Source organism: Chaetodon auriga, chromosome 4 (genome assembly GCF_051107435.1).
Source record: "Chaetodon auriga isolate fChaAug3 chromosome 4, fChaAug3.hap1, whole genome shotgun sequence".
In the NCBI taxonomy this organism is placed as follows: Eukaryota; Metazoa; Chordata; class Actinopteri; order Chaetodontiformes; family Chaetodontidae; genus Chaetodon; species Chaetodon auriga.
In genome coordinates this window covers 22,789,698-22,811,036 of record NC_135077.1, presented here as the reverse complement: position 1 = coordinate 22,811,036, position 21,339 = coordinate 22,789,698, and the positions used below count along the sequence as shown (strand labels likewise).

At 43.9% G+C, this 21,339-nt stretch overlaps 4 protein-coding genes across 4 annotated transcripts; 3 read left to right on the top strand and 1 right to left on the bottom strand.

The window, feature by feature from the left end:
- Positions 1 to 28: 28 nt before the first annotated feature.
- Positions 29 to 1,203, top strand: ppp1r27b (protein phosphatase 1, regulatory subunit 27b). The gene is made up of 3 exons (XM_076728768.1): positions 29 to 345; positions 472 to 622; positions 1,023 to 1,203. The coding sequence occupies exons 1-3, from the start codon at positions 117 to 119 to the stop codon at positions 1,144 to 1,146; spliced, it is 504 nt and encodes a 167-aa protein (XP_076584883.1). The 5' UTR covers positions 29 to 116; the 3' UTR covers positions 1,147 to 1,203.
- A 1,228-nt stretch (positions 1,204 to 2,431) lies between these two features.
- Positions 2,432 to 4,256, bottom strand: anapc11 (APC11 anaphase promoting complex subunit 11 homolog (yeast)). The gene is made up of 3 exons (XM_076728769.1): positions 4,110 to 4,256; positions 3,843 to 3,960; positions 2,432 to 2,719 (listed from the first exon to the last, which is right to left on the bottom strand). The coding sequence occupies exons 2-3, from the start codon at positions 3,949 to 3,951 to the stop codon at positions 2,574 to 2,576; spliced, it is 255 nt and encodes an 84-aa protein (XP_076584884.1). The 5' UTR covers positions 3,952 to 3,960; positions 4,110 to 4,256; the 3' UTR covers positions 2,432 to 2,573.
- Positions 4,257 to 6,665: 2,409 nt separating this feature from the next.
- LOC143318902 (THO complex subunit 4-A-like) lies at positions 6,666 to 9,181 on the top strand. The gene is made up of 6 exons (XM_076727424.1): positions 6,666 to 6,964; positions 7,644 to 7,799; positions 7,883 to 8,030; positions 8,114 to 8,180; positions 8,392 to 8,563; positions 8,645 to 9,181. Exons 1-6 carry the CDS (start codon positions 6,773 to 6,775, stop codon positions 8,657 to 8,659), a joined length of 750 nt encoding a protein of 249 aa, XP_076583539.1. The 5' UTR covers positions 6,666 to 6,772; the 3' UTR covers positions 8,660 to 9,181.
- Positions 9,182 to 9,704: 523 nt separating this feature from the next.
- LOC143319528 (rho GDP-dissociation inhibitor 1-like) lies at positions 9,705 to 21,167 on the top strand. Its single transcript, XM_076728584.1, has 6 exons — positions 9,705 to 9,830; positions 13,880 to 14,068; positions 15,617 to 15,700; positions 18,530 to 18,606; positions 19,033 to 19,096; positions 19,192 to 21,167. The coding sequence occupies exons 2-6, from the start codon at positions 13,882 to 13,884 to the stop codon at positions 19,389 to 19,391; spliced, it is 612 nt and encodes a 203-aa protein (XP_076584699.1). The 5' UTR covers positions 9,705 to 9,830; positions 13,880 to 13,881; the 3' UTR covers positions 19,392 to 21,167.
- The last annotated feature ends 172 nt before the right edge of the window (positions 21,168 to 21,339 follow it).

Genomic DNA, 21,339 nt, shown 5'->3' with positions numbered 1-21,339 from the left:
AAATCTGCTCCGATTTCTACATCTTGAAGACAAACAAACTTTATCTGTCTACGGGTGTTGCTGGATTTTGCCTTCTTTTGACTGCAAGAACTAAAGAAAATCCAAGTCAGACCAGGATGAAGTACTATCAGTGCCCCGTGTCCCAGAGCATGGGAATCAAGGCTTACACCCAGGACTGCGGCATCCCAGTCAGCTGCAAGAGCTCTGCCTCTCTGAAGCCGGTCCGCAGCGTGCACTTCCCCAATGACATCGTTTTCCAGGACTATGTGCGACACGGCGAGCTGGAGAGGATTGGACTTTTCATCCGAGCCAGGAGAGTCAACCTGGACACCATCTACCACTCCGGTGAGAGCCCATGAGACATCACCCTGATCTAAGAGACGATTCTGCTGTTATAAGTCCTGCTTATTAAACCACAAACATTATTCCCTGCTGAACTAATGATTGCGTCTCACTGCCTTCTCTACGTAGGCATGGCTGCCATCCATGAGGCCGTCCTGTCTGGGAACCTGGAGTGTGTGAAGCTGCTGGTCCACTACGGAGCAGATATCCACCAGAGGGACGAGGAGGGATGGACCCCACTGCACATGGCCTGCAGTGACGGCTTCCCACACATTGCAAGGTGAGCATCTTTTCTTTTTTTTTTTTTTTTTTGTTTACATTACACAAACTACAGTAGTTGCTGGACAATCAAAGCTCTATTTCAGTTTAAAGCCAGACTATGGTTGAACTGCCACAAGCCAAGTTTATAACCACTAATGTTTAGCGACCACTTCAAGTGTTTCTCCAAGTGTAGCCAGTAGGAAGCAGCTGACATTATATGCTTACACATTTGCAAGTGCATACCAACACGCACACACAGATCTCCTACACCGCTGAGGTAAGAGAAGCTGTTGGATCTGCTGCATTCTTGCACCCCATTGACCTCCCTGACGCATTAAGTCACACTGAGTTTGCCGAAGTGGCGAACCAACAAGGTTTGACCTCTTTCAGTAAGCAGGGCTGTACTGTGTTTCTTCCAGCTACCTTCTCTCGTTGGGCGCCGACCCCGAGCTGGAGAACGACTGTGGGGAGAAGCCGGCTGACCTCATTGAGCCAGACAACAAGGAGCTGCTGGAGCTCTTTGGGCTGGCTGTCAATGACTGAGGACATCTGGCTTTTAAAGCCACCAAAGTCTGAAACCTACCGTCCAGCCACCTGGCTGTTCTGCAGGGATGGACAGAAAAGCCACATCAGCCGAGCATCCTGATTTTGTGAGCTGCCTCAGCTCTGGAGGTCAAGGACTGTGGATGTGTGGTGGAGGGAGGGCTGACGGAGTCCGTTGGCGGCCCCCTGAATGTAGTGAACTTCTGCTGGTTGGAGCTGGCCTCTGATCTCCAGCAGATTTACTGTATCCTGCTTCAGATCTGTCTGTATGGTAGTGACCTGAATGAGTCATTTGATTTGCAGTTGCTGATTTTATTTGGCATATCGCTGAGATAAGGAGGGCTTCTGTTAAAGGGCTGTTGAACTCAGCTTGCTCAGCTCATTCGCTTTCTGAAAGCTAAGATTAGCAAAACCAAACAGGCTTGTGTTGACTGCCTTGCAAGCAAAAGTTGGCAATTGCTCAGATGTTGGAGTTAAGTTTTTTTTTGTTTTTCATTCTTGCCATCTGATCACTTTAAATAACTGTACTCATTACTTGCTCTTTGTATGATTTTTTTTTATACTTTTTAAAATAAAGTTTGTCAGACAATGCCTTTCAGTCTGTCCACCATTTCCTTTATGTCCCAGCACAGTGACAGCAAAACTGATCACAGCACAGCCATGAAGGGATTCTGGCACAATTTCACCCACTAGCAAAGTGCATGTGAAAGAGTGGCCATCTTTGCAGGTAAAATCTAGCATTCAACATCTATAGTGGGGTTATCATGACATGGCAAATGTGTTGGTTTAAACAAGTTGTTCTCCATTCTGCAAAGGCCAGTTTTAATCCTCAAAGACTCAAAGCAGTCAGAGAGCTGAGAGGTGGTAACTGACTGATGAACACAGTGGTGCATGTGCTTTCAACTCAGTCCACTGCCCCCAAGGGACCAAAAACATCAACTATTGCAGCTTTAAAGACGCAAAACATTCATCTGAATGGATACATGAGCCACGTTGATCAAATATATCAAATCTCCATTTCAAAGCAAGATTTGGACTCTGATATAAAGTACTTATTAAGTGCCTCTTGAGGCCCATTACTGGAAACACAAAACAACCTGGATAATCTCATCAAGAAGGATTAATGTCAGAATCAGTCAGCCGCACGCTGAAATTCAGGTCATATGCTTCAAAACCGCTGCCACAGAGGCTTCTGGGGCAATCAACCATACTGATGAAACAACATGTACCATGCAAAGCATTTTTTATTCAATCACATACTAAATCTGGCAACAGAATACAACTCATTCCAAATGTGCTTTGCGTTACATCAGATGGAGAAATACAAAAACATTACTATTTACAGCTGATACAAAAGTGAAATCTGTGAACAGGCCTCTGTGACGGTGTTCTCTCTGCAGTGGTACAGCAGTGCTGCTTCAGCAGGCTCATTCTTTGAACTTCCACTCCTGTCTGCACATGGGGCACTGCTGCTGAACCTGCTGCGAGTTCAGCCATTTCAAGATGCAGTGCATGTGGAAACAGTGGGAGCACTGACCCCAGACCAGCGGGCAGTCATCCCCAGGCACTTTACCTGTAACACAAGTTTAATATTACAACTCAGTAAGTAAGAGATACTGAGAAAAGAATGCTAACCACCAACACTCTGACCTGAATATGATTGGCTGTTGAGGACTGTAGATTATGCTTTCACTACTGCATTGCACCAGTTTTACAGTCTGATGTACTTAATGTGATGAAAAAAGCTGGAAATCACCTTTGTGTACTGAATTGTATATCACCAACTATTACTTTTCCTGACTACATCAATCAACTGTAACCAGCTTTACAAAGATGTTGATTTATTTTCTTTCTAAAAAACATGCCAGACCACAGGAAAGCCTAAAGTGTGCACCTATAAACCAACAAACGAAAGAGCTGTCATCTAGGCGCTACTTTACGATTACTGCAGCTCAGTTTTCACAAGAACTTTCACAATGTGCTGCACAACTTGCTAAATTCTTTCCTCACGTACAAGGTGCTAAACACATGCTCGATCCACAGAAAACAGCGAAGCATTTCTCTTTGTTTTAACGATATTAGCCTGGTTATCAGCATTACAACAGAATTGCTAATTACTTGACAGTTCTGTTTGATTACTGTCAATGTATTTGGTTTTTTCCCATTCTGACAGTATCACTGTTGCTGCATTCAGCAAGTCAGGAAATGTCCAAGGGCTGGTGTCTTGAATAAAGATATGATGAAGTAGGTACAGGACAGAAAATATTGGAGAGTACGATCACTAACCTGGACACTGGACAATGATTAATACAGACATTGAAGTCATTATCCACAGTATATTTGCACTAATACTGCAAATTCAATAAATAAAACTTAACCTTTCACTGCTTCGCATTCTAGATAAATGAACATAGTGACCTCTACACAGTGGCCATCTGTTTTAACTGCTGCTTGTATAACCATTGAAGATATGACCAATTCTATTATTCGTATTCTTTGAAAATAACCACTTTATCTAAAATGCACCAAATGCATATAAAATTCAGTCACTAAACATATGCAATGTAGTGTTATGACAGCATATATATATGTAAATCTCAACTTGAGATTTTGAGTCCAAAAGCAGTCATGTTGAAAGATTTGTCAAAACACAACGCACAACATACCACAGCACTAACATTAGCCTGGTTACTCACAGTCTGGGCAGCAGCCATTGAAGGGCATCCTGCAGATCCCACAGTTTTCATCATTGGCCACCCACAACCAAGAGGCCACTCCGTTCCACTGTCGGATCTTTACCTTCATCCTCTGCGTCTGACAAGACCAGAAACACCAAACACACTTCCATAAGAACAGTCTGATACGAACCAAATCAGCTAACGTTAGCATGTGAGCTAGTGTTGACAGGTAACTTCTCCAGCTAGCTGTTATCAAACACAAAACATCGACATTGAATAACTTACTAGGCAGCGTCGAACGTCCCCTTCAGCTTTCCAACACCAGTTAAGTTATTTTGCTTCCATGTAAACCACAAATCATGTTACGGTCAGTTTCATGTTAGTCAACAACATGTATCAGCTAACTATCCCGGCAAATTTCCTTCTTCTTCTTCCTCTTCTACTGAAATTCCAGCCGGCTATAAGCTGGTAGGTGAAACACTGCCCCCTAAAGATCATTCAGGTAAACGCAGGTGGAGAACTTCTCTCAAGAAAACAACGTTTTAAATCATTCTCCGGTAATTCCTCACATAACTGTTATAAATAATTTATTAACAACAACCAGAGGATGTCTTCTCTCACTGTCATTCCGTATCAAATTTTCAAGTACTACAACACTGGTTTTCCACACAGCATCCTCATCTCCTTGAACTCATGAGCAGATCATCTCCAAAACACCACATTACATGTATTATGTGGGGCGGGGGGGATCATTGGTAGACCTTTCATTGGAGTGTTGTGGGACATCCCAAGGACTGCACAACAGGTCGTTTAGCATGTTGAACTACACAACTATAGATGCCCGGTTCTAGTTCACACTCAGCCATGATGCTGGTAATTCATCGTCCACGAGAAGATCATCTCAAAATTGGGCGAGATTTGTGTGGTCTGAAGTCAGCGTAACTGCTGCCGGTGGCACCAGGAGCTGGTCTTCAACACAAGTTTTGTAGACTCGCTTCAAAGATACAGGCTCAATTCAGGCCTCAGTGTGTATGACCACAGTATGTTCATTTCAAATAGGACTAGACCTTTGAGACAGTAACAAACACATTTCATACACTGAACTAAAAATGTATTCAAGACACTCATGAAAAAAAGTGTAATTGCAACAATGGTGACTGGCAACATTTTGAGCGAATATAAACAAACTGTATCTGTGCTATGCCTACTTAAAGCCACATTCATTACTGTCCATTCATCTGTCTTATCTAAGACCCAACAGCACTGGGATCACAGAGTCAGGTGGAATGCCATGAACTGGAAAGCCAGTGAAACAAGTGCTGAAAGAGATCAGCAACTCCTGTTAAACATATAAGTCAGACAACGATTTGGAAATGATTCGTGATGAAGCTAATTTGACAAGCATGTATCATGTGTGTAGAGTCTCATGTCTGTAGACACACACACCCGATGATCATTCCTTACTGAATGTTGATTTAACACCCATACCTCAGTTTATTTGACGCGGTCGCGCGCTTGAAAGAACTGTAATGTTTTCAATTGTCCACTAGATGGAGCTGTGTAATCTGATGAGACCAAATTAGAGGACCTTCTATCCCAATACTGGGGGGCCCTCTCTGTATCTTGGTCTTTCTTTTCTTTACAGCCAGCACAATTTGTGAGCTTATCTTAATACTTTGCATGCAATGTTTTAACTACAAGTTGCTATCATAATAAAGTAAGCCTACATAAAAAAGTAGCCAATGATAAAAACATCAGGGCACAAAATCATTTCATACAAATCGCTGTCAGAACAACTGTTCTCTCTGTTGGAGACCATCTTAAATGTATCTTAGTGTTAGCTAACCTTGAAGCAGAGCAGGATATGACAGAGAATTTTACATGTAATTAAAGCTCAGACGGTAATTAGGAACACAAACATTAATTATGGTGTTGCAAAATGGGAAATACACACTTTGTTTAGTGTTCTTTCTTCAATATTTAATGTATATCTGAAATGGAAATTGTATTAAAATGAAAAATTGGTTGGAGTCATCTCAGTAGTTTTGTCATGTGCTGTATACTGTACATACAGTATCTGTCATTGTGATGCATAGACAGCATCCTCTCTGCACCTAAATGGTCCAAAACAGCTAGAATCAGTCATAGTTGACAAGATGTAACACTTTTTGTACAGCAAACCCCAATCTCAATATTAAGGCTCTATCTATTGGATGAAGGTTTGTGCACAGTATTATAGGTTTTACAGCTTTGTACTCTTACTAGTTAATATGATAAAATATATGTACTATGAGTGATGTCAGTCAGTCCTAGACAGCCACTGAGGAGAGATGTAATCAGGCTATGATTAAAAACAGCTGTGACTGGGTGTCCGGCAGCTTCTATATTTAACGAAACACGAGGTGACACTGTTAGCTATAGTTCCCTATATATTTTCTTTTAGCATGTAGTTACACATGGGTTCTTGTTAGTTTTTCTTTATTGATTAACTTATTATATGTATGTATATATATATATATATATATATATATATATATATATATATATATATATATATATATATATATATATATATATTATTGTGTTCTGTTTTGCGCGTATAGCAGCAGTACTTTTAATGGTTTCACTTTTTATTAATGTGTATTAATATATTAATGTGCAAGATTTTCCTTTTCATTATTATTGTTATTATTATTCATCAGCAGCTCTGTGGGCAGACCTCTGTTGAATGAATTGTTTCCTCTACATTGTCAATAAAGGTTTTTTTTTTTTTTTTTTTTAAGAGAGAGGGGCGGGACTTTTGCGCTGTCGTCACTTCTGTGAACTACGCGTTTTCCGCTTGTTTCAACCACCGCGCCGCCGGAGGGAGCAGCTGATAAACAACCGCGTCTGAACGCCGAAAGTTCTTTGTTTGTTTCAAGCGTCAGCTACAAGCTCAAGCCACCGTGATGGCTGATAAAATGAATATGTCTCTGGACGACATTATCAAGATGAATAAGAAAGGTGGCAGCGGCGGCGGAGGAGGATCGTCCAGGCAGGGTGGAAGTTCGGCGCGGGCCGGTGGTTCCTCGAGGCCGGCGCGGGGTCGACAGAGTAACTTCAACCGTGAGAGAAACAACAGATCCACACCGTACACCCGGGTATGAGAGAGCGGCAGCTGAAAGGGAACAGAAATGGAAATGAAAAGAACGTTTCTTAATGTGTTCGTAATGGCTTCTCGCTCGGTGTTAAATGACGCGATAACGGACTTCCTCTAACTCACGCTAGTGTTAGCAGCAGCCACGGAGAAGCTAGAAATCTTGAGTTACCTGAGAGAAATTCCCCATGGCCGGCCGCTCACTCGGATGGATTTTTGTTCAAGATGGCCGCTTTGTGTCTGGAGATGCGCTTTGAGAAGTTTGAGTCGTCAGGTGAGGAGGGTCAGATACATGGAAGTGATCCAGGGCTTTTTAAACGGAGGAAATATCCTCATTTGTTTATATTGCAGTATAAATGACTCAAAGGGGTCCAGGGTGAGTTCTGTGCGTCAACAAATCCTTCAGTTTTCTAAGACCGTGGACAGTTTTCATCTTCTCCAAAGCCATTGAGCTGTTGTTGGACGGACTCCTCTCTTATGTGTCTTTCCTGATATCGTCACCTTAATCAAGCCTTTTGTTTCTAACCTACACGCCTGACATTTTCTAAGCATCGCTCTGTTCATCACTCACGTTGGAGCTTGTGGTTAGGTGATATGTGTCTGATCAGCAGTCCACCCTTTGACTTTTTGCCAGAACTCGTGGAACCTGAAGGCAGTGTTGTTTGTTTTGTTGCTCTTCACAGCCCAGAGAGCTGCCAGACAAATGGCAGCACGACATGTTTGAGGAGCACTCCGGTGGACGCAGAGGACCGGCTGCAGAACCAGACAGGAGTGTAGAAAGTAACGGCAAGCTGCTGGTTTCCAATCTGGACTTTGGTGTCTCTGACTCAGACATCAAGGTGATTTACTCGAACTCAGCTGATCCACTTTTCAAGCATTGAGGTGTCGCGAACATGACTGATGTTTCTATTTTTCCCCGCAGGAGTTGTTTGCAGAGTTTGGGTCATTGAGGAAAGCGTCTGTGCACTACGACCGGTCTGGACGCAGTAAAGGAACTGCAGACGTTCATTTTGAGGATAAGGCAGACGCTCTCAAAGCCATGAGGCACTATAATGGCGTCCCACTTGATGGTGAGGATGCTACAATGGCGTTTCTGTACCTTGGTTGCCTCTAAAGAAAAAAAACCGCTAAACTTTTGTTTGTGTGTTTTCAGGTCGCCCCATGAAAATCCAGCAAGTGACCTCCGAGGTCAACACGCAGAGTAGGACATCTACACAAAGGTACGTCGTGTAAGAGTGGCCGTGCAGTGAACTGTTGAGTTTTGAAAGGTGGATGATTGTGAGTGACAATGAGATGACAGACAAACATTTACAGGCTGAGCTAGTTTTACTAACACTCACAGTGGGTGCGTATTGGTGACTGGGCGTCATTAGGTTGGGTCACCTTACAGATGTGGCCTCTGAACAGCTGGTCTTTGTGGTCTTTTTGCAGTTCAAACAGAGGCTTTGACCGCAGCAGGCTTGGACAGCCCAGGTTTGAAAAGAGCGAAAGGAGGCAAGGTGGAGGCCGCGGAGGTTTCAGAGGTCGAGGAAGAGGAAGCGGAAGCAGACCCCAGCTGTCTGCCGAGGAGCTGGACGCCCAGCTGGATGCTTACAACGCCAAGGTGGGTATTCATTTTGTGTAAGGTTCTTACTCTGTATTGACCATACTGATCATTTAATAATCGTGTCATATCTTGTTTCAGATGGACACCAGTTAGAAGTGCCAGGAGACGATGCTGCTCTCATCTTTTATTTTTATTATTTTTTTAATCCGATTGGTTAAATATGATGGATTGGACCTTATTACACTTGCATTTTGAAGTCTTTTTATTGTATGGACCATTATATGTTGTTGATTTTAATATGTCTCAGCATTTTTGTAGCCATGTTTTCTGGGGCAGTTTATGTTTTGAGGATTTTTCTCACCAGAGACGACCAGCTCCTGTCCGGCTTTATGATTTTCTTTGAACTGCAACGCATTTTTTTTAGATCGCGTAAATGTTTGACAGACTGTTTTAATGTGATGTTAAAAACTGTTGCAGTTATAATTTGGTCATTTGGTACTGTATACTGGACATATGGACATATTTCATAGAATTTTGTACATAAGTAATTATGCTGAATCATCTTTCTAGTGTTTGTGTAGGGTTTCTCTTCCTCAGACAGAAAGTGCCATTGCTCTTCACTGTGACTGTATCTGCATTTTAAAAATGAATTAAATCCAAATATGACAAAATCCAAACAGAATCGTTCTGAATGTTTTCATTTTTTCTGTGTACAGCATTTTTTTAATATCATGTTTGTAACAGTCAGGTCAGACATCTTCAGCAGTGACGAAATGTGCTGCTGAGAACAATGACCTCAATAAAAGCAGAAACCAGTGTTTATCCCTCGCATACACTGTAAAACCCTGTGCTCTATTACAGTATTCAGAGTAAAATTATGTATTTTCTCAACTCTATATGCAAGACTCAAAACGTGTTTTTTGGTGGCGCGCGGACCTGAACGTCATTTGCGTGTAGCGTTTACGGGCCCGTTACCAGAAAGTACGTTATTTTCCCAGGATGGCGAAGGTATGAGCCACCCTACTCCGCCTCTGATTGGCTTGTACTCCTTTCCTTTGTTGGTTGAGTTGGTTACGTTTCGACATAAGGAATAACGATTGGTTAGGATTAGGCCAAAGAATATCGGTATAAGCCAATCAGAGGCAGAGTAGGGCGGGTCATGACTTCGCCTTCTTAAGAAAAAAATCATCTCCCGCAACGGTGTTGCGCGGGCGACGCACGGGGCGGCGCCGTTCTGTTATTCGCCATACTTGCACAGGAGCTCCGAGCAACGAACGCACTTACCGCAAAAGCACCTGAAACCACTACTACACTTAATATAAAGGTAAGTCTCGTCGGTTTCACGAGCAGCTAATAATACAATATGTAGAACATTCATAACCGGCGCACATCACTGAAACCGTTCTGGTTCCACCCTTGCTCTCCATCAACTGATGAGAACTTGTCAGGCTAACGTTAGCCACAGGCTCCGGTTAGCTTGGCTGGATTGTTCCCAGAGAAGCAGCTAGCCACTTGTCTCTCTCCTCAGTCCCACCCTGTATGAGAGGGTCGGCGCCAGGAAAAGTTGATCACCATTGTTGAGTGGAAATCAATTCCACCACCCAGACACGTTAAGTTTTTGTCTCAGTGTGCTGTCAGAGTCGGTATGTTCGCCGGCTCCCTGAAAGGATGCCAGTCTGCAGTGGTGCCGTCGGCTAGCTATCAGTCAGTACATGGACTGGAAGTTACTGTTATAGCGCTGTGGTAGCTGTGTAATCACGACTTGGCACAGTTGTGGTGGGCATTACATGATTCATTGGGATTAACAAAAGACCACAACCGTGTGATCATTTCTTTTGTGGAAACATTGCTTTAATCAGTTCCACTGATTTCTAAAAGCTGTGATTTGTAACATTGATGTGCTGGTAAAAAATTACATTGCACATGTATCACAATGGGAAAACGTTAAAATGTTCTTGTTCTTACATATTTTCCTCATTGTTTTGGATTGCTTTTCGTTTTTTCTTTGTGTCAGGCCGGTGGGGTGAGACAGGCTGGAGAGGTAGTGCCATTACCCTGCAGTTTGTTATTGCTCAATACTAAAACAGATTGACTCAAAGAAAGCCAGGCCAGACAGAAGAGGTGAAGTGAGTGAGACAGTGAGTCACACTCATGTCCTCTTCATCTGTGTATGTCAAGTTGAAGTTTCTGGCTTCCTGTCCTGATCAACCAGCAGTTTGCCAGCTGAAGGCTGGGTGCGGTGGGCCTGTCAAACTGGATTCCAGTGTAATCCTGAAATTTCTTAATATTGATGTTTTGCATGACAGCACTTGACCTCTTACATTACTCCTTAAGTCTTGTGCCTTATAGCCTATTAGGAACTGTAGAAATGAAGTACGTATGGTCAAGTAGAACCGGATGATGAAGAAATCAAACCTCCCTTCAGGAATCCAAAGTCATATGTCAAAGAAAACAACTCTGAGAAGACCAACTTTCTGCCATTGCAGCCGTGTTCAAGAACTCGTTCTACCTAAACAGAAAGGAAGATGAACTTCTTGATTTTTCTCCACAGTGACTGAGAGTTCAATGGCAGCAGTTATATAATACGTTCAGTCTGAAGCCCCCTCCCCCACCCTGCACCTCTCCTGTCACTACAAACAGCCTTCATCCAGATTTTGTCTCTTGTGGATATCAAGTTTAGTTATGCAAAACAGTGGAGCACATTTTCAGATCAAAGGATTGTTCAGTAAGAAGAGTCTGGGCTCCTTTCCTGCACTGTATTGTTTTATGAACCATCCTCTGCTGTATCTACACCGTCATCAGCCAAAAGTACCACGGAACCTGTCCCAACTAAACCCTATTAGAAATTTATGTCTGAAAATGTATTGGAGATTGTCATATAACGGGATATTTGATCATAGTGCAACCAGTCGAGGTTAAATTTGAGCACAAGAATATTTTACAGATGCCTTCCAAGCCCTGATTTAGTCACTTGTTATTGGTTCCTCCTCCCTGTATAGTGTTGGAGTAGAAAGGAAGACCACTGAAAATGTTTTGGACCCTGCTCAGACATGTCTATGGCTACAGCCTGAAGCTCCTCAGTTGGCAGAGTTTGCGCCTTTACTGCTTGCCGACATTCCTCTGTTAGTTTGGGCAGGTCAGGGGAGGCACGCTCAGAGATTCTCACTTCATGTGAGAAGGAGGAATCCATCTAGTGATAATCAGCCTGACAGGATTATTGTGAGTAATGGTAAGATAGAAAACACAGCTTTTGGTGACCCCGCATTCCAGGTTTGCAAAATCCAGTAATAAAGGACGCTTAATTTGCGATATACAGTTGGTTGTGCAGCTCTTCTATTTGTCCTAAAATGTTCTCAATCACTTTCACAGTTTACGTAGCACTATGTTTAAGGGTGGCGGCTGAAAGCATTGTCAGTGAATAATCTAAACTGGAGTAGATAGTGGGGGTGTCGCAGTCCAATTCTAAATTGAAAATGGCTCAAGATGAGCTTTCAGATTCAATCATTGAAATCAAAACCTGGGTCAGTGATTCTCCCAGTGTTTCCACCTCTCCACCCTTGCCTGCTTGCACGCGTCTGGCATGTGTCTTCAAAGACGACCCAGCGTATCGCACCAGTAGCCTGCAGCCACACTTTTCAAAAAATGTACCATGAGATGACGGAGAAACGGGACAGGAAGTTGCCGCTGTGGAGACATTTAGCCTTCCCTGTGAGTTATGTCAATGACAAACTGCGGTTTTTAGGCTATGCTACACACTCAGTCACACAGTTGTTTAAATTTGACCACATGGCCTGAGTGTGACACGTGCAACAAAGAAAAGACGAGAATTTCGAAAATGTAAATGACAGTTACGTAGAACCAATGATCTGTAGATCTTTACAAATCAAGCCTCGATAGTTGAACAACGGCCGTCAAGATTAAATTGAAAATCAAATCTTGACCTTAAAATTCAAAGTCAAATCAAATTGTGGGTTTGGAGAATCGTGACCTCTGGAACTTGAAGCATTACTTGGATAGAACTGTTGGGGGAGATAAAGGGAAAACTGGCTCACAGTGATGTTTTGTTATGGCTGAATGCATGTCTGCAACTAACAGTCATTTTCATGATAATTCAGATGATAGTTAAGTAAAAAAAAAAAAAATCCAGATTTAGCTTTGTTCGATCAACAATCTGAAACATAGAAGACTAAGAAAACCAGCAGATGGTCACATTTGAGTGATTTCTTTTAAAACATGGCATAAAGATGGATGGATTATCAAATAGATGTACATCCGGGCTCCAGCAGTTCATTTCATTATTGAATAAACCGCTGATTCTGCGTGGATGTTAAATGTGTGGTTTAGAAAACAGTTCCATCACAGTTTTCCAAAGCCTCATCAAAGTTTTATCAAACCATCAGTCTAAAACCCAAAGATATGAAGTGTACGGTTCTATGAAATGGAGAAAGCGGCAAATCCTGGTATTTGAGAAGCAGGAACCACAGAATGTTTGCTTGAAAAAGGACTGAAACTATTAATTGATTAGTATATTGGTGGCAGATTGATTTTCAGCTCTGTTCGCTGCATTGCTTGAGTCTTCAGGGATTCAGCCTGTGCAGTGCTGTGGGTGGGATCGCCTTAACGTGAAAGTCCAAACCTTTGGCATAAACAGAGCTCTTCCTGCTTTTGTTAGGCTGCTCATTCTGTTTCAGCTGAGCGATTCTTCCACCACTAACCTCTTCAGCAAGAGATGACCCCGCCATAAGGAAATACAGAGTTCTTGAGTCTTTGTTGCCTGATATGAATTGAATGGCCTCCTTATCTGCTGTTCTTGTGCTTGTACTTTGGATTGTTCTTTACAAAAAATTCACCACACAACAAACCTTGTGTTGGACACTGTTGTGAGCTTATTGCATGGAAGAGCATAAGTGTCCCTATAGGCTAATTTATCTCACACCAAAGGAACACAGTGCCTTTCCTGTGGCCTAAATAATGTCTGGGCCTGTGAAGCACCCCCCCCCCACCCCAAGGAGAGGCTTTGTATCATGTGATACATGACGCCTCATTCATAACTCTCCTGGTGGTGATGCTATTTCACAGAAGTGTGTTGAGATGATGTCACGCAGCAGTTAGGTCATCAGCTGCTGCCGCTGCCTTACAGTGTCTGCACTGCCTCGTAGTCACACACAGCAGCTACAGATCCAGCAGGCTGGACTTGCTTTATTGTTGAGAGCGTCTCCGTGATTTACAACCTCTTCCCCGAGAGGCAAGTGTCCATGAGGACTGAAGGAAGGATCCTCTCCTAGCTTCTGTCTTTTCTTAATTAATTTCTGTCGGTCAAAGTGCCATTAACGCCCACTGTTTTTCCTCCTCTTGCGCCCACTCTGTCCCCAGACATGGCTGAGGATGAGGTGACTCCAGAGCAGCTAGCAGCCATCGCCGCCGAAAACGAGGAGCCAGAGCCAGTGAACTACAAGGCACCAGCCCAGAAGACGGTGAAAGAGATCCACGATCTGGATAAGGATGATGAGAGTCTACGCAAATATAAGGAAGCCCTGCTTGGCTCCGGGGTCTCTGAAGCTGGTAATGCATTTCCTGAGTTTTTGACTTACCGTACTTTCAGGAGCACATTTCAGACTAAAGACCAGTGAAGTGAGGACGGCTAGTCTAATTGGGGTTAAAAGCTGTGTCCCCGATTGTGAAAAGGGTGATTTCTGGGTCAGTGGTTAAGGTTAGGTTCAGGGTAAGTCTCCAGGAAATGAATGTAAGTCTGTGTAATGTCCCCAAAAGCTATCTAAGTCAGCATTTTATGTTCGTAATAGTTAGCTGGTAGCCTAATGAGCATGCTATGGCTAAAAGAAACCTGCTGTGAATGGGGGACTGTGGACATAACAGCTGAAAACACTGCTGTATTTTCATAAATGAATTTTATTGGCTCTGCTGCTCACTGTGTGTGTGTGTGTGTGTGTGTGTGTGCGTGTGCGTGCGCGCGCGCGCGCGTGTGTGTGTGTGTGTGAGGAGGAAAATATCTAGTTGCAAATTCTCTAACCAACATTGCGACTGTTATTAGAATTGTAAAGATTTCCTCTAAAGTGAACTACTGGCCTGAATTTGTGGTTGACATAGAGTTAAATCTGATTTGTTGGCACCACGTATGAGCGTGAATGTATCTTATCTGAGTTGGTGTTGGTGTGAAACTGGATTTCCTGATAACAGCTTGGTGGCCAGCAGTGGTAATAACGACAACCTGTCCATGTAGACTGATGACACGTAATCAGGTTAAGATAGCATTAATTAATGATGCCGTTAATGACAGTTCTGAACTCTGTGACTCTGTAGACTTAAAGCCTATAAATAAGCTTCCGGTTGGCTTTATGTGCATATTGCATGAGTGAAATGTGGGTCATTACGCAGCCGTTGACGAGATGTAAATAGTACAGACGCTGGCATGAAGTGAGCATGTTAACCAGATAACAGCCATGAACTTCTGCATTCAATCAGATTTAACATTAATTAGTGACTGTATAAAGGATGTTACTAAAATAGGGCTGTGATGCAGCCAGATAAATCAGACTTCCACAGGGATGTGTGTAAATTCAGCACACATGCATTCATTGCACCCTCTGACTTAGTATGTTCTGGGCTCTGTGTTGAACACGTGATGAATGAGTCTGCTGCCTCTCAGTAAGGAGAATTGGCTGCTTCAGTGTGAATGAGAAGAAGGTGAAGTCTAATTAATGCAGAGGCTGTCCCAACTACAGCAGAGCCGTCCTGATTTCAGCTCCCCCGAGCCCACGTACGTCATGTGCAGGCCTCCTGGAAATGTTTGGATTCTGGTCTAAGTTGTCCGCATGCCTTCACACAAGTGTTGTCACAACAAATACCTGTAAATGAATTGTACACGCATGCAGTATTTAATCTCACTTGCCACCCGGATGTTATTTCTCTGGTTAATAGGACTTTAGCAAAACTCTGCGTCGTGTGTTCGCCGCCAGGTGAATGGAGGTGAACACACCGCACAGTCAAAGGTGTTTGATAAGAGTCTGTAAACAAACAGAGCATCCACCTCAGAGAAGGTGTGTCTGAAGACGTCTGTGTTGTCTTTATTGAGCTGTGTGTTTCCTGTCTCAGATCCCGCTGTTCCCAATGTCCAAGTGACCCAGATGACTCTGGTCTGCGAAGCCGCCCCAAACCCCCTGGTCCTGGACCTGCGAGGTGAGTCCCCGTTTGGGCTGGTTTACGGGCAGGTTGTGGAGCTTGTGTGTCACATCAGAGGAGGTCATAAGCAGCTGTTGTTGATCCAGACATTAATAATCAACAGCGTGTCACTCCACACACCATCTCATCACAGAAATCTTTTCTGTATCTTTTTCCCACTTGCTATCTTGTCGCAGTCAAATATAGCATCCCATTGACCGCTGCACTGACTTTGCTTGTTTTGATTTTCATCCAACAGTACTTACAGATCCGTCTGTGAAGGTTTGAGTCTGTGCTGAGCATGCTGTAAATGAATATGGATTCACTGATTGCCTACAGAGGTAGAGAGGTACACAGGAGGTACACAGACTGGAATCTTTTTCTCTGTTTGGCTGATGACTGTAGAAATGTACTTTCATTATTCCCCGTGACTGTTTAGCGGTTTAGACCCCCGCCTTTGTAGACGCTGTAGCTGGCCTAGATTTGAATCCACCCAGAACATTCTGTCCTGTGTCTACCTTTCTCTGCATCACTCTTCATTTTCCTACTTTCCCAGCGCAAATGAGTGACTGTCCACCCTGGAAGTAAAATTGAAACCATTCAGGGTTTGACTGAAATGTGCTTATCTTCAGAACCGGGTAGATCTGGATGGATAAAAGGTGTGAAGGTGTCGTGTGACTGTGATGTTAGGATTGATGTTGGGAAAAGAGAGCTGCAGAGGTGGATAGGGAGATTAAAAAAAAAAGGTTAGACAGCTGTCTTCAAAGGCCTGCTGCATGTCTTTCTGCCCTTTGGACATCCTGTCTGTCTCTGCTCTATGTGTCAGGAAGTCAGCTACAGTACATTTAAACATTAGTAACGTTAACATTTTTCATCCCAAGTTCTATCATGATAGTAGTGAGGAGTGCTTGTTTGTACTCTGAATCAGTACTGTACACAAGTCTTAGCATGTGAGGCTTCTGTTTGTCCTCATGGTCCAGTCCTGAACATGCACTTAGACAGTTCTTGGGCCGTCATAATAAATGAGTGCCTCAGGAGTAGGCGCTTCCTGCGGGGCTGCAGCTAGCTTCCTACAGCTGATGCAGATAAAGTGAATATCTCCAAGTGTTTCTGTGCTTCTCCAGAAGTTTCTGTGGCTGAAAGGAGAGTTTGTGCTTTAAAGATTCAGAATGTTCTCATCAACAAGAAGGGAACATCACAGGCACATCGCAGTATCATAAGAGGGTATTTTTTCCGGGCTGTTGTGTTGGGTTGCCTTTGATTGTACAGGTGTAGCTCATAAGTAATACCTCAGCGTGTACAGCCAACATCTGTACTGAACGTTGAAATGGTTGTACGATAAAAACAGATATTTCAGCCCATTTAAGACACTTCCTGATGACAAGATCAGACTGATGCTGTTTGTTTTGTGAGTGAAATGCACCTTTAGGTACTTTTTAAAGTTACAGTAAAAGCCTGCTGAGGATGAGTCATACAAACTTAGTCAGTGAGTGAGTTCACTGCCAGTAAAGGAATCAATGCAGCCTCTGTACGTCAGACGTGTCTGATGTTGGATTATTGCGGCCTTGAAGCTCAGGCACCAGTGTAAGAGAAAGACCCCCGGGCAGAGGAGAACACATTCTGAGCTCAGCAGGAACGTGACTCTCAACATGGTGGTCAGCGCCCAGCAGACTGCCAGATCATTTCAGAGGCCTGTGGAACAGGACGAGAAGTCTGCCGTAGTATAAATGTATAGGACCATTTATTTCTCTACAATGTTTGTTATTGTTATAGTTAATAGCTTAAAGTCTCTGATAATCACTGAGGCTTTCAAACTGGGAGCTGCTCCTCCGCAGGGGGCCACAGGGGGGAGGCAGGAGGCAAAGGTGCTGCATGAGGTGAAAGGGACAGGCGCATGCCGTGTTCTAAAAAAACAGGAAGTGAGTTGTTTTAGTTTGGCTGCTGATTTGACCCACTTATCAACACAGTCAGCAGTTCCAGCAGCAGCAGAGGCTGCAGTTCATGAAGCTAATTAAAGTACTTTAAAACACAGAGCGCCAGATTGCTGCAATTTCCATCAAATATCCTGTTTCTTCTCAGAGTAATAACTAGCGAGTAACACGCAGACATGATGCACAGATTTTAGATCTGGTCTGGCTTATGTTATTATCTCCAGTGTCGGTCATGAGTTAACATCTGAGAATCCACTTAGAAATCACAGAAAAAAACAACGCTACTTCAACCCAACGGTTGGACGCAGTGTAAAACATAAATGAAACAGAATGTGATTGTGTGTCCACAATAAGTCCAGAATTGCAGCATCAAATCAGTCCAGGGGTAGTTGTTAGTATATTGCAAACAGGGACTGCTAATAGCTAATTCGGCATAATGGTGCTAACTTGCCAAATTATAAATAAGTTGCAGCCTACATGTAGTTACCTGACTGACTCTATGGCAGCATTTTAACCTTACTGTGACGGGCTGCTACGAGAGGAGGAGTGACAGACTTTGAAAAGTCCTGTTTCAGCACTTTGAACATCCTGTGACACAAAGAAACCCTGTAGAACGACTTCTACATGAATCTGTGGATCAGGTTCTCTGTAAGCAGACAAGAGTCACAACTGGCCAGCCAGTGTTTCTGTGTTTTGAAAGTTTCTTTGTAAAGTACTTTGTACTTGGCGATGGAGGGGTTTCCTGTTGCTAATGGCTCACATTCAACTAAAGAGAACGTGGGAAGGAGTTTCTGCACAGATGAGATATTGAACTGGTTCGGTTTGACTTCTCCTGATCATCCTGATCAGCATCACTGTGACTGTGATGGACTGAATATTGATCCTGTGCTTTCCTTTCCCCTTTGGTTTGTAACAGGAGACCTGGAGGCCTTTAAGAAGCAGGCCTTTGTTCTGATGGAGGGAGTTGAATACAAAATAAAGATCAGCTTTAAGGTGAGAGCTGCTGTTGCTCCAGCTACAAGATATACAGAAGAAACGGTCACAGTCTGTTTCCATGGAATATGAGTGTAGTATGAATCCATTCTTTAAATCGCTGAACAGTGGTAGATCCAGAATGCAGATTCAGCTGCATCACAGTACACAGAAACATCCCAGGAAGTTTCCAGTCTAATGTCATGATATTGATTTTGTATAACACCAGGACAGCAATAGTAAAAGTGGTCAAAAGAGCAACGCAGTCCTGACTAATTGTCTGATCCGTCAGTGAAAGAAACAGGTTAAATGTCAAACATGACACTCTGCATGTTTTTCCAACCTTTTCTAAAGGTTCAGGGACACTTTGAAGTCCTTGCTGAAGTCTAACTCTGATTATTAACCGAGCATCTGCGGTTGTCTTTAACGATGTTTGTGCCTCCTCAGGTGAACAGGGAGATCGTTTCGGGTCTGAAGTATGTGCAGCAGACATACAGGAAAGGAATGAAGAGTGAGTGAGCGTTTCTGTTGGCCTCGTGTGAAGTAACGTCCACAAACACTCCACTCAGTGTTTGATCAGTATTTACCACTCTCATTTGTTCCCAGTTGATACGTCGGACTACATGGTGGGCAGCTACGGGCCCCGCCCTGCTGAGTACGACTTCCTGACCACGATGGAGGAGGCCCCTAAAGGATTGCTGGCCCGCGGCAACTACGTCATCAAATCCAAGTTCACTGACGACGACAAGCACGACCACCTGTCCTGGGAGTGGAACCTCCACATCAAGAAAGACTGGAAAGACTAAAAGAGGCCTTTGTGTTAGGGGGGGTGCGAGGGAATCAAAATCCCCCAGCCCTGCGCGTTCCTCAGCCACTCCCCCCATCCCCATCCCCATCCCCATCCCCGCCCCGCCTCCACCATCTCTGCCTTCTTTGTTTTTACTTTGTCGTGCATTTCATGCTCTCATGCCTTAGTTCCCGCCTCGCTGTCTTAACCCCGTGGCATCATTCCCTCCTCAGCAGCAGTAGCATCAGCCGTAGCAGCAGCCTCCCCCGACGCCCCGCATCCGTCCATCCAACGCCTCCCGAACTGCCCAACATCTCATTGGTCGCACACGAGCCACCTCACCTCTTCACCAACCTGCCATCCTCACTCGCTCCACCCCCCCCTCCCCTCCACTGAGCTGTGCCATGTAGCACCTTACTTCCTCACACCCAGCCCTCTACTTTTCTTTTGCCCCAGCCTTTTGCTGCTTGAAGAGATTAACCCCGCCGTCCACCTCTCCAGAATGGTGTCTTCCTCTCTCAGTATGAAGTACATGTGGAAAAGCAACTGTACAATCAACTTTTGTTTGCCTTTTTTATATAATTGTATCAATGGTTGTGTAATGTGACTGTATTCACATCACTGTCAATCAGCTGTTATGTTCATGAAAGGCCCCACCACATCCACCTGCCCCCCCACCCCCCTCCCCCACTATTGCTACAGCATTCCTTTGCTTGCATACTTAATCGCTTGCTGTCTTTTGATATAATTACCGATACCTGCCTTCATTCAGATCTGCTCTTCAGCGCCTCCCTCCCTTCCCTAAATGTATTCACCCACTCCCCTTCAGATGGGGGTTTGGGCCAACACTAACAAGGGAGTAAAACGAATAAGGGTAAAAAAAAACAAAAAACAAAAAAAGCTGCCTTATGTATCAACTAATGTCTAAAACATGTCTATTTAGCATGCCTTGTGTGTACGAGCAGTGCTGCTATCAGGTAGTCTGTATATCAAGGGCTTATTCTCACTACTGACTAATAACCACCTGTAGCCCTGCTGTAGTAGAGACTGTTTATACAGGTTACTCAGATACAGCTCTGCACACACTCACTGCCCCCATGAGAAACTTGGAATTGGAGGGGACTGAATGTGAAGAATTGGAGAAACGTTACCAAACCAAGTGAAAATCAGTATTGTTGATTCTTGGCACTCTTGTTCCTTTTAGCCATGAGGCCTTAGCATTCACTATAATCATACGGAGAGAAACAAAAATGTCTTGTTTAGCCTTTTCTTTATTTGTTGTTCCCCTTTGCCTTAATGTTCATCAGTCCCCCGACAAAGCAGCCCCCCCTTGCTCGTTTAGATTGCTTCATAGGTGGCAGCCTGCAGTCAGGAGACCCCAGGTGTGGAGGAGGCTGAGCCAGGCACCGTCTGCTGCTGCCGGAGACCTCGGGGGTGTCTGGTCTCAGCCACACAGACGCTGGTAGTAAAGAGAGAAAACTGACCCAGTGACCCTCTGAGTGAAAGCAGTGAAACGAAGGGTCAGGTGACACTAACTGAAACGTGCTTAGTATTTAATGAGAGGAGAAGGGTTTTAAAACACAGCTGACCAGTAAGTAAATTGAAATCGACTTGTACTGTACCAGAACATATGGATGTAAAGCTTTTTTGTTTCTTCTGATTCTAATTCGCTCTTCCTGCGCCATACATTCCTTCACATTGTACAGTTTCTATGAAAACGCTGGCATGCTGGTGGGGTTGTATATTCTATCATCATTTGTGATTGCTCTTCTCAGTCAATAAAGATTTTGCTCAACTTGGCCTCTAACACTGCAGTGTTTTGCAAATAAGACGCGCTGCTTGTCGAGCCTCGGTTTCAGTTCAGTCACCGTGAGGAGCTCCGCTCTGCCTTCGCAAACGGCTGCATGAGGTTTCCTGTGGCTCTGGAGGAGCTGAGCCAGGTGTGAGGAGAAGGGCCTCAGCTGGGT